Source organism: Dioscorea cayenensis, chromosome 16, assembly GCF_009730915.1.
Source record: "Dioscorea cayenensis subsp. rotundata cultivar TDr96_F1 chromosome 16, TDr96_F1_v2_PseudoChromosome.rev07_lg8_w22 25.fasta, whole genome shotgun sequence".
NCBI lineage: Eukaryota > Viridiplantae > Streptophyta > Magnoliopsida > Dioscoreales > Dioscoreaceae > Dioscorea > Dioscorea cayenensis.
In genome coordinates, this window is record NC_052486.1 from 20,280,945 (window position 1) to 20,293,781 (window position 12,837).

The window sequence follows — 12,837 nt, forward strand, 5'->3', positions numbered from 1 at the left end:
TCGCTTTACGCATTGCTGCAAATTTTTTGTTTGCCTATTCGACCGCTTTGTTGTTTACATCTTCTTCTTCTTCTTCTTCTTCTTCTTCTTCTTGACTTATTTTTGTTCTTCGTCTCATTTGGTTTAGTACGATTTCGGTTTTCTCGATCGATATTATGGAGAGTTTTGTGGTATTGCTAGATTGACTGGGAGGAAGAGTGCTAATGTCTACCCGGCTCGACTTTGAGGAGTTGGTGTAGTGAGATATGTGAGCGATAGGGTCACCGAGTTTCTACTGTCGAGTGGTTAAGTTCATCACTCGGATGGATATAAAAGCGTCCTATAGAAAAACGATCTTGACTTCGGATGGATGTGTCACGTGCACTCTATCTTCAAATGCTGTCAGAAGTTGATCTTGTCATCGAGAGCAGAAAATGTGCCATTAGTCGAATCTAATGAAAAGCGTAGTTTTTACTCGATTGTAAGTTCCTTTTCTTTTTAATTATTCCGGTTGTATGCGGGATCATTAGTGTTTAAATATGTCAAATCACTTTGGTTAACATCTTAGTACTAGTCGTTTTACGTTATTAGTTAGCTCGCTAAGTATTTAATTTAACGTTTAAATATTGTACATTATCACTTAAAGCGTTATATTCTCCGCTAACATATCGATCTTTCATTTGATCTGAAGTGTTGGCAAGGATCAGATTCCGGCGAGTGCTCCGTGCTCGTCCCCATGGCTGACTCACGGCGACTGCTGGGATGTCTTGCTTCGGCGGATCATTCGAAGTCTGTCATATTGGATATCGGACAACGTTTTGACGGTGTCGAACATTTCGAGAATGTGACTTCAAATCATGCAATCAAAAGGATTTTGACTTCAAATTCATAAGAGAAACGAAAAACATCGGGTGACTATGGAATGCTGCCCTGATGGTTGTGCGTTTGGCGCATGCTTTCACGCATCAAAAGAGTGCAACAAAAATACTTTTCGGGAATCAAGACAATCAACCCGATCACACTACTTGCGGTGGTGGCATAGGTTGACGTCACATCCGAAAGCGCCCAAAAACTGGGTTAGCGCACGAGTGATTCGAGAGCTTCGGGCGATCGCCCTCGTATGAGCGCCATCGACATTCGAGGACATGGCTATGGCGAGACATGGTGTCCACATACCATACAAGTAGTCTTGGTTGGAAAAAGAGCACGCGGGTGGTCCTCGACGGCGCCGACATCTACAACTCACTTATCGCTTTGCTTCGCGTGGATAAGGTGGTCGAGACAACCCATAGCTGCGTGCGATCGGGATTGTGGTATTCGAAGAGGGTCTTGCGCTCGGCTATACTGTTTCTCGACGGTACACACCTCCTTGGAAAAATATCGGGTCCCCCATCTTGGGTGCCACATGGAAAGATGGAAACAATGGTTTTCCCATCGCCGCCTTTGCTGTGATGGTCGACAACGAGACCGATGCCAATTGGACTCGTTCATATCTAAGTTAGGCGATGCCTTATCACGAGGATGGAGATTACTCAGGATAATTACCTTCGTGTCGGACGGATCGAGGGCCTTGTGGCAAAGAATTGCAGAGTCTTCCTGCTCGCCATATGCATACTATCTTCGACATTTGGAGGCCAATTTTATGAAAGCCAATGTCAGACTTGGGAAGACTTGGGAAGGCATCCACGGCTAAAGATTTCGATGATACCGTGAATGAGATGCGCCAGCCACATCACGCGAAGCTCATCACGGTTGATTAATAAACTCGGATATGGCACATTGGTCGAATTATCTGCTCGAGGTGATGGTTGGGGGTGAGATGTATTCAAACATCGTGAGTCGTTCAATGCTTGGGTCAAGGAAACTCGCCATTTACCCGGTGGACGAAATGGTGGAAACTCCATGGGTCTGCGAATGTTGGTTTACACTTAACATTTAGTGTCACCCTTTTAAACATTCTCAATCTTTGTTTAATTACACTTACTCGACTTTTAAATATTAATCCTTTCGTTTAAATATTTACAATAATGTTCAAACATGTTTTCACAATTATTTAACCATCATCGTCTTTGTTTTAACCTTATTTGCGTGTTCAAGTTGATGCGCATGTTATGTAGCGTGAGCGAGCGAACAAATGGGAGACCTACTTATGCCCGGACATACATTCAAGGTAGAGATCATTGTTGAGGACAACCAAAATCTTAGTGTTGGTCGTTGTGTCGGATGATCGTTACGAAAGTGATCGACCGGTCTGACAACTCCGTAGATCTCGCCACTCGAACTTGTTCGTGTCGAAGGTGGCAGTTTATGGTATCCCTTGCAAACACGCTTAGCGCAATAATGCGATGCAGACCAGCGTATATCGATTTATTAGCGGGTGACTTCACGTCGACAATTACAAGCCGGCGTCATAAGGAAGCTATATTCCCCGTACCCGGACGTTATTGTGCCTTGGGCGAAATCGTGAGCTTCGTTCTGCGCACCGCTGTGACGAAGGCGACTGGGCTACCTGGGCGAAAGAGGATCGAGTCGCATGGCGTTTGATGTCACGAAGTTACATTGCGGCCTAGCGCCATGGATCCCGGTCGACAACGCGATCTTACTGATGAAAGCTATGCGCCACGACTAGGCATTGTAAATAAGACGACGACGATGGCGGAAAGCATTGTGTATTGATGGGCAACTTTCCATATTTAAACTCTTACTCTTTACAACGAATTGAATGTATTTAAACAGAGAACACTATAATTTGAAACTATTTTCAATTTGATGTTTAAAGCGATATATGGTATATTTAAACAATGAAACGGAAATGTACACAATTACAACGTAAATTAAACAATGAAATGAAACTGAATGAACGCGGCTGCCATATTTAAAAGCATTCTCATGACGCGGTCGCCATATTTAAACATTATTGATGATCGATCGGAACTTTCCATATTTTAAACTCTTACTCTTTACAATGAATGCATTTATTTAAAGCGAGGCAGGTGTTATTTTTAAAGCGGATACTACTGTAATTTGAAATATTTTGAGGCCGATGTTTAAATGATATATGGTATATTTAAACAATGAAACTGAAAATGTACACAATTAGAACGTAAATTAAACAATGAAATGAAACTGAATGCATTTTACCTGCTTTACAATTAAAAACAAACAAAATTTACATTGAGATATACAAGTCATGTTCTTCGAAAACAAAAACAATGAATTGAATTTGTCCGAGGTTTACATTCGAAACAAAATTGACATTGAGATATACTGAGGACATGTTCTTCAAAAACAAAAATTTAACCCGCTTATGCGACCCCCTTTGCATGGACTGGGACACCGCCGCCTCCCTCCTTAAGTATCACGGGTAACATACCTTAATATGAGGTAAGGAACGCACTGTCTCGCGGTGAGCCGTAACTTCTCACCCTCAAAGTAATTGCTTTCGATAAACCGCATGAGTAGGACTCCGCGCAATCGGCGCTTCCTTGTTTTGGGCGTGGGGTTTCCAAGTCGTCATGGCGAGGATGCTGTAGTCGCCGACTTCGCCCGAACTCCATGCATCGGCACAATTGTCGAGATAGATTCCTCTGTCGAGATATGCAAGTCGAGATTAGAATACCGATTAAATATCAAAGCGATATTAATCGGACGTAATTAAAAACTTACCATGTCAACGCGTCCTTATCGTATCCGGACGCTGAAGAATAATGCTGTATTCTTTTTATCATTGTCGGTGACTGACGACATGGAAGTGGCCATTCATGATTATCGGAGGATGATAATTTGAACTTCATGCGAGTTGCGCACAGACATCCCCGACCATAGCCATAATTGTTTCACGTAGTCAGTCCCGCTGACATAAACGACAGTAAGCTGTCCGAGGGTGATGGAGGCGCTTGCTTCTAGAGGATATGGCTCTTTGCTCATCGACTTTTTGTATTATGCATACGAAAGCGTCCCATCACATCATCGATGACCATCTCCTTCCCCTCAAAGCAGTGTATAATTTGTCGCGTGTGGTGGCCGACAAATGTCGTTCTTCCACCACTGACAAGTCTTTGAGGTTAAACGATACTGAGATATAATACAGACCATATTGTAAATATTTAAATGATATTATCAATTGTTACATGATATTATATATAATTAAACGTTAAGTAGACAAATTAAATGATAACATAAAGGCATTAAACACTATTAGAAAATCGTTAAACACTATAATAAAACCTTTAAACAATATCATAAAAACTTTAAACTTACCTGTCCATAGAGCGCTGAGGAAGATCCTCATCAACTCCTCGCTCGATTTGTTAAGATGCGACGTGCCAACCCATTTCTTCTTCTTCGAATAAAAGCTTTCCGAGCCAGCTGCAGTCCCATTGTTGATTGGCCTTGATCATCTCTCTCGTTGCTCGGTCGGGTCTTGAGATCATCTTCCTTCGATGCTGGGACGATGGCGACAAAGATCAACCTGCACATCATCCTTACATGGTTGTTCTTGTTGTGGGATTGTGTCGGCTCGATCGCGGGACAACGAGCGACAGCATCAACCATGCGACACATCCTTACATGGTTCTTGTTGTGGTGGGATTGTGTCTCCCGCTGATGTGTATGCCGGCCACGCCACGGCCATGGCAACAAATTCAACGATCTTCTCAACCGTGACCATGACAACATTATCATTGGGAGACACACCCTTAACTTGTTCTTGATCTTCAGGGATTGTGTCCATCTTTGATACCGCAATCTCGGCAGCCGGTTCCACCGGGTCGAGGTTTTCATCAAGAAGAGAGTTAACGACCTTCTCAACTGCGGTAACAGCTACATCATCTACGATGTCCTCCACCGTCACGCCATGTCATCAGCGCGGACGGACTCCGAAGAAGTATCGACCGTCGATGGTGTTGCTATTGCTTTCATCGTCAGCCCGGCGGTGGAGACAAAGGCGATATTGTTCTCCTCTTTTTCGCAAGTCTCTTCGAATGTGGCCGCCTTGGAACGACCTTCCCGATGATCGCTCGCTGCGTCGACATCCCGACGCCTGCGTCGCTCGGTGCTTGGGTTCTTTGGAGGGATCGGCGCGAAATTGGTGAGAACGTTCTTCCAGTGCCTCAACACGGCGACAAGCCGAGAAACTTCGATCATCAATATCTGGCATGCTCGCATAAGAGTTGCGTGACATCTTCTGACGTCGCAGGTAGGGGCTGCCACGGTCGGAGGGTGCCATGGCCGAGGCCGCCATGATCGGGGGACCTGTCGTTGTCGTGGTGGGGGATTGTTGCGATCTGCCGGGGTAGGGGAGGGCTTCTCCGGCGTCGAGGAACTGCGCGCGTGGTGGGGTCGGAAGTAGGAGAGCAGGCGCCCAGTGCGCACGCGATGAGGTCTGCCCCTCTCATCCCGCCTCGAGCAAGTGGTTCGGAGCAGATAGCATCCGCCATCTCGCTTCGCCCCAACGAATATTTTCTTCTTCAAACGATTCACGGAACCACATTTTAGAAACTAACATATGTAAACCAAACAATTTCAAATTGAAATCATTCATTTTAAACTATAAAACTATATTTAAACAGGTGTTTATATATTTAAACGTTATAGAATATAATTAAACGGAGAACAAAAATATTTAAACCAAGTATGAATAATAGTTAAATGGTAAATACTAAAAGTTAAGCGCTAAATAAAATGTTTAAACATTAAAGACTTATGTTAAACATCATGTCCATGATTTATTACCTCTTTTCCATCGAGCGAAGACAAGTTTGGTTTCTACAGTCAGCTTGCTTCCGTAGACTACTTTCACCGTAGCACAACATCCTTGGGATCTTGCCGAAAGCGGACTTTCTTCCCTCGTTCCGGTCACTTTCAGTAAAAACCGGGACGTTAAGCGCGCCAGAGCAACCCTTAATCGTGCCCTGTGTTGGTCTTCTTCCCGGCGCATCTATCTTGCACTCGAGCAGCCGCTTGTGGAATATCCTCCATAAGCCACTTGGCGTCAGCCTCGCGCCTACGTCGTATCGCCCCATGGCCCGGTAGATCATCGACATAATCAACGATCGAGTTCGGAACCGAGCATGACGATGTTGGGAAGAAGAGCTGCACCCATGAGGTACACCATCGGGAGTTTGACAAAAATTATCTTCTTCTCCCCTCCGTCGAACAAGTTGCACGAGTGCTCTTGATGGAGTCTCGTGTCTCTCGTGGGTTTTTGATAGATACCTCCCCTCGACGCCGACGGGTTTTCTTCTTGCGAAGACCAGCTCGCGCGCTCATCGCAACGAGACCAAGAACGAGGGCCACATCTTGAGGTCGCGAAACTCGAGAGCTTTCCCGATCCTGAAATTTATTGGTGCGACCATCATACCATTTTGCAAAAGAGAATCAAGAAGGGTCCTCTCTTGGTATATAGCTTCCATCTCGATGCGCCGCAAACGGTGTCCGGTCGAATAATCTCCCAGATGTCGAGGGGGTCATGTTATTTTTCAATTCGATTAAAGTCTCCACTAGGGTGTCAAATAGCATCGCCCATTAACTAGGTTGACCGCCATAATCACCGACTGCGACAATAACAACACATTCAACATGCAAGATTCACAAAAGTTTAAGCGCAGAATTTAAGGTTTTAAGCGGTAACCTCTCGGTTATTAAACAAAGATATCAAATGTTAAATAGAGACCCAAACTTATTAAAGCGAGACGAGAATACTTAAAGCAGAGACAACAAAACTTAAACCGTGAACATCTCATTTTTTAAACGCCAACCTCATTTTGTAAAACTGCAACCACTATCAAATGAAGGGAAATGTACATAATAAATATTACACAAATCATAACAATCGAAAAAACTTTTTGATAGTGTATACGGACTGAAAATGCAAAACAAAAACAAAACCCTAGCGAGAAATCTCCCTAGGACTAACAAAACCCGCTGAGAAATCCCTCTGCAGACTTTCGATATCTTCCAACAAAAAGCAGGGAACACAAAAGCAAAACCGAAAAAAATCTTTCTTTATGTAAGTCAGTTAACATAAAACCATACTCAATACCTTAGATTGCAAACCGATGAAATGCCAACTAGTTTCATGCGGGGACTTCTCCTTTGAGATACTGGGTGGAAAGGAAAAAGTGCAGAAATACAGGAGGCTTTCACGCAGTAGAGACAACTCGGGAGACGACTTGGAAATGGAAGAGTGAAGAGCGAGTTGAGAAAAAGCAAGTAAACGGCTCCAATAAATTGTCTCTCGAGGGTTACCCCTACGGAAAAACCACTCACTTTCTCTCAAATCGCGAGATGGTGCAGACCCGACGACTCACTATGCAAGGGCATTTTTCAGTCATAAAATTTGAAACTCACTCCGTTCACATCCGTTACAGGGTTTGGGGGTTTGAAAAACATAGAGTTTAAAAGGAGGGAGTTTTTAGAGATTGCAAAATTAACGAGGTGTTTTTAGCAATTTTACAAACTTAAAGGGTTTTTTTGGCAATTTCCACTAAAAACAATCATAAGGCATTCATTTATAATAATTTTTAATAATTATAAAACTCCAAAAAAAAAAATTCAATTAAATATAGAGTTGAAAACAAAAAAATCTTAGATAAAAATGTATACGTCTAGTGGCAAACGGGCAATGCAGGTCTGGATAAGAATTTTTCCTGGAAAATGCATAAATGTAAGTTTCATTTAGACAAATTAAAAACTCAAAAAATTAGTGACAAATATATGCAAAACTAATGAGGAAAAATTAAAATCTCAAAAAGTTCCCTGGTTTGTTTGCACCACATGAGCATCAGTGCATCACCACAAGCACCACAAGCACATTCACATGAACATCACACTGTACATAAATTTTTTCCCAAATTTTCATCAACTTCTACATTTAAACAGCAACAATAATAGGTCATAACCATCACATAACACTGCGGATAAATCAAATGAAACCACAACTCATTTGATACTAACAGATATAGTTCATGAACCAGTGGTTGTCAGTACTACAACTGAGTTTGTATCATACAGAACTCTGAAAAGAACTGAGCATGGTTTTTAGAGCAACTGGTTGCATAGTTGTAAGTGGATTTTATATCATTATGAGAAAAGTTTCTGCTGCATTGTTGTTATGTGATGATTGGTGAATTGTTCAGTCCCCGCCGACCTGTCTCTTCCATGAGTCCTCCACAATAAGCTCGTCAACTCCCCAATCTTCATAACTGTGGAAAAACGTTGATGTGATTGTGATGACGATGCGTGTATAGAAACTCACTTGTTTAGCAAACGAACAAAGGGATATGAGTAATTTGGATTGCTTACCTTCCATCAGGTAGATATCGGCGGATGGTGAATGGTATTTTGCGTTGCCTGAGTTCCTTCATTGCGATCTAAATTTTGCACGAGGTAACAGTAAGCTGTGCATCAATGACTAACTCTAAATTGAATATGACGTGGAGCTTTAATAAAATATAACTCACAATAATGAAAACGCATAGAGAAATAAAATTAATGGCACTAGTGTGATCTTGCATACATTGTTGAAATTTTTTTATAAAAACAATCAGTGCAAAGACATATTTCAATATTTAATAACAGGGAACTGTGGAACTTTAATTTGAAACAAGACACACTACTTGGTGAGAAATTGAATAATTCCATACTCAATTCCATCATAAGAAACAAAAAAATAATAAACAAATTAACCATGAGTAAGGCCTCAAATATTCATACAAGATCCATAAGCAATCGCTTGTCAAGGACAATAACCACATAATTTTTACACATGACAAACTTTATCTAGTTATACACCCCACTCTTTTCTAGGGCAGGGAATGAGTTGTATGGTTAGCGTTAACCACAATCTAAGTTCAATGCTTGGGGTGTTTGGTTGGAGATTATAGGTCAACAACCAACAAAACACCAGCAAAACATAAACGAGGCTCACAAAATGCAATCACTTTCTTCCTCCTCCAAGTAAGTGCAATTGTAAGTTTTCCAAGCCTTATATACTAATGAATAAAGAACTTGGCTTATACCTGTAAGCTACAAGACAAAGATAGACATGGAACAGTGATTTCGGTAACAATTGGATGTCACAGATGCCAACAAGATTACTATACCCAAGGGCATTAGAATAACATGCTCTGGTCAAAATAAACCTGATCAAGGGAGTTTATGATCAATTTTAAGCTACAGTTAGAGAACTGAACTTTATACCTATTGCTGTAAATGGGTCACATTAATTGAAACTACTTTGAAGGAGCAGTATTTTAAGCATTGGAACCAAGCAAGGAATGCATGGTTTTAGGTATTCATTCCAAAATCAAGAACCATGCGATTGTATTTCTCAGGTCTAGATTTCCTAGAGGTAGGCCTGAATTAGAATCAACCCAATCAGAGGGGATGACGTAAGAATTACCTCCAATGGATCAGTCTCACCCTCTAGCTCTACCATCACAGGCGCATTCATGCTGTTGACATGGATGAACATGAGAATGTCTATAAATAAGCAATAATTGAACTCATTCAGATACAACCGTCGAAAGGATAAACCTGATCTGTAGTGCACGTGTGCCCAAGATTCTTGCTCTCTCATACTTTGTCATGTACTTTGATGTTTTCCGAGGCCGTTGAACTGGTTCTTGCTCTTCTTTTTCTTCACCTTCTGCACCTACAAAAGCATCAGGAACATCTTCATTGTTATTTTCAACATCCTCCTCTGCTCCTTCCTGCAAATGAAGGATTCAGGGTTACACAATTTCTTAGTATTGTGGCAGGCAGTGTTAAGAGTTAGATTCATACCTCAATCTCAGGTTCTGGGGGCTCGTCCTCATACCTGCACAAATATATATTGTCAAGAGGGAGCTAAGATTTCGAAAACAATATATACATACTAATTAAGAAAAGTCGCAAACGCCATTTCAAGAACTAGCTTGACCAATTCATAAAAACATTGTGAAAAATTTTGGCACATTTAAAAGTTGGGATTTTAAATTAGAATTTGTTATTTAGCAGAATTTAACCATTGTTGCACCTCAAGAATTGTGGACCTGTAGAAATATTATACTTTAAGTTGCCTCATCATCATTCCCAACATGCATAAATATTGAAAAGACTATCATGGGCAAGCTAACTAGAGCATTTAATCATTAATCCTAATTGGTACATAAATTATAATTCATCCAAGTGAGCAATTTCTATGAACATCATCATCAGGTTTCCTTCTTGAACGATCCACACAAACAATATCTAGCAATACTAAGGTAAGATTCATTTACATTACCAAAAATATTGATGAAATTGCAATGAATGCATAAACAACTAGAAAAACAACAAAGTATTACATAAAAGTCAAATTTCATATAATAATGATATTTAGCAGCATATTTTTCAGCAAACCAGATTAAAAGTGATGAAAGGAAGGAGGAAGAAACATACAAAAGGCACCAGCCCAAACAGAGTCTTATAAAATACTTAATATAAACAACTTTAGCCAACATACAAAAACACCTTCTTTAATTTCAAACACATGACATGAAATGTAAGGTCCCCATGACAAAATCCAGATACAAGTAATTGTTAGACAAAATTTATATTCAAAATAAAGTTGCAATAGCCTACTACACTTCACCATTCACTCTTTATACTGCATATTGTTACAGCATGGGATAAAATGAAGTAATATGCCCCTACACTAAACCATCTCAATAAGAAACATAAACTTCCAATTATAAATAGGCATTACATTAAAAACAAGATTGGATACCAAGAACAGACTCGTATGTGATACAAAATCGTTTGGATGAAAAATTCCAATGCTTTGTCTAACATAGCATTTAAACAGTCAAATCAATGCAAATATAAGCAATCCGGTCATGCTTCAAGTTCATCTTGGTGCTAGTTTCAACAACTACTACTACTTGAAAATCAACTTCGATTATACAATGTCTAATCAAAACAAATAACATCCTCAAATGTTACTCTAATTAGAAAAAAGAACAAAACACCTATTCAATCTAGCAAAATACCGATCATCCATCCAAAAAATCCAACAAAACCATCAAACCATGCTATAAAACGATGAAAGATTAGAAATTTGATCAAACGCATCAACATAAAACTAATTGGAAAGCCAAATAACTAATAATCAAAAACCCCAACCCTAGAAACAAAGGGCAACAGAACAACACCAATCCTCGAACCCCAGCATCCGGACAATTGGGGAAAAACACGGCAAACAGAAAACAAGGAACAACAATAGGATTCAAAGGAAGATGAAGAGATAGAACTGACCCCATATCCATGTCATTGTAGTCATCGTCCGCCATTGATGCGAGAAGAGCTTGAACTCCGACCAAAACCCTAGAACCCTCAGGAGTAGCCCTTCGATTTATTTATAAAAGAAAAGAGACCTTTTTTACGTTTATACCCCTGCACAATCTTGAAATTACATATATAGCCTGTCAAATTTTACACCTTCCATTTATGAGAGCCTGCGTTCCGGCGCCGTTGGATCAACATTTGATCCAACGGCCCACCCAACCTCCCCATTAGAGACCATGTTAATTGCCGTTGGATCAACATCCAACGGCCAGACCCACCTCCCCTCTTTTCGCTCACTCTCTAGATATTAACTCCACTTGTCTATCTTAAGCTCTTTCTTACTATTCATCATCAGTTTATACTTTATGAGAAATGCTATATAGGCCGATTTATTTGGCCGAAATCACAGGTTGAATGACGTGGTTGCCTACGTGGCAACCATGTCATCAGTTTTCTTTCTCTATGCTGATTAAAAAAAAAACAAAAATCCCAAACCTCTCCCTTTCTTGGACAAAATGCCTTCTTCTTTTCTTCTTCCAAGCCTCTCATCTCTTCTTTGAAACCTCACATCTCCTCTCAGGCACTCATCTCGCTCTCACCGCCGCTTTCCTCATCTCCTCTCCGCCGCTGTCCTCATCTCCTCTCTCAGCCCGAAAGCCACCTGCTGACTCATCTCCTCATCTCCTCTTTCACCGGAGCCGCCTCCTCATCTCCTCTTACGAAGCCGCCTCTCAAAGCCGCCGTGACTCATCTCCTCATCTCCTTTCCATCGGAGCCGCCGCTCCTCATCTCCTCTCTGAAGCCTCCGAGACTCATCTCCTTATCTCCTCTCTATCAGAGTCGCAGGGAGACTTTGCTGAAAAAATTGTGATCTATTTATCTGAAGTTCTTCTTCTAACAGGAAGTGCCTGTTGGGCTCATTTCGTTGCATTTTCATAGTTTACACACCTTTGTGATGCCTCTTCTTGCTCTTGTATTTATGTTTGATACACTGGTGCAATTCCCACTGGTGGAGTAATCATTATTCTTCAGGTCCATTATAAAGAAGTTGAGTCATGGTTTGTTATTTTGTTATTTTGTTTTGTTTTTTTTGTTGAAAAAAGTTTGTTATTTTGATGATTTCTCATTTTGAGGAGCAAAAGAGTATGTCTTTGCTGCAATTATGAATTACAAAAAAAAGGAGAGATAGTTTAGATCTCTTCATAGCAAGATTTATTTTTCAGCAAGGGTAAGTACAAAACACAGATGCTGATAAACATTTTCTTCCAAAAAGAATTTAACTTGGATTCATGGTGACTAAACAACAATTAGTAATTCATTTTGTTCATTAGGAAAATGAAAAACTGAAGGCAACTTTGAGGAAAACAGAACAACACATGAGGATCGGTTTGATTTATTGTTACAAAAAGTCATACAACATAGTAAATGTGAAATTTATCAAACCATAGTAGCGAATTGGCTCAGGCATTGATGGTAGCAAGTGGATAATAGTAGATGATAAAGAGATTCAAAATTTAAGATGAGGTCAATTGGCAGTGGAGAATCTAAAAG

The 12,837-nt window shown here is 40.6% G+C and overlaps 1 protein-coding gene across 1 annotated transcript; it reads right to left on the bottom strand.

Annotated features, from left to right (window-relative positions):
- Positions 1-7,801: 7,801 nt before the first annotated feature.
- On the bottom strand, positions 7,802-11,338 carry LOC120278734 (DNA-directed RNA polymerases II, IV and V subunit 6A-like). Its single transcript, XM_039285460.1, has 6 exons — positions 11,257-11,338; positions 9,766-9,799; positions 9,517-9,692; positions 9,383-9,434; positions 8,284-8,351; positions 7,802-8,183 (listed from the first exon to the last, which is right to left on the bottom strand). Exons 1-6 carry the CDS (start codon positions 11,289-11,291, stop codon positions 8,114-8,116), a joined length of 435 nt encoding a protein of 144 aa, XP_039141394.1. The 5' UTR covers positions 11,292-11,338; the 3' UTR covers positions 7,802-8,113.
- Positions 11,339-12,837: the final 1,499 nt, after the last annotated feature.

Excerpts from the sequence above, each read along its gene's own strand:
- LOC120278734 (XM_039285460.1), bottom strand. The coding sequence starts at position 11,291 with ATGGCGGACGATGACTACAATGACATGGATATGGG. Across the intron at positions 9,693-9,765 it reads CCCCAGAACCTGAGATTGAG|GAAGGAGCAGAGGAGGATGT; the intron begins GTATGAATCTAA and ends CTTCATTTGCAG. Across the intron at positions 8,184-8,283 it reads CGATATCTACCTGATGGAAG|TTATGAAGATTGGGGAGTTG; the intron begins GTAAGCAATCCA and ends GTTTTTCCACAG.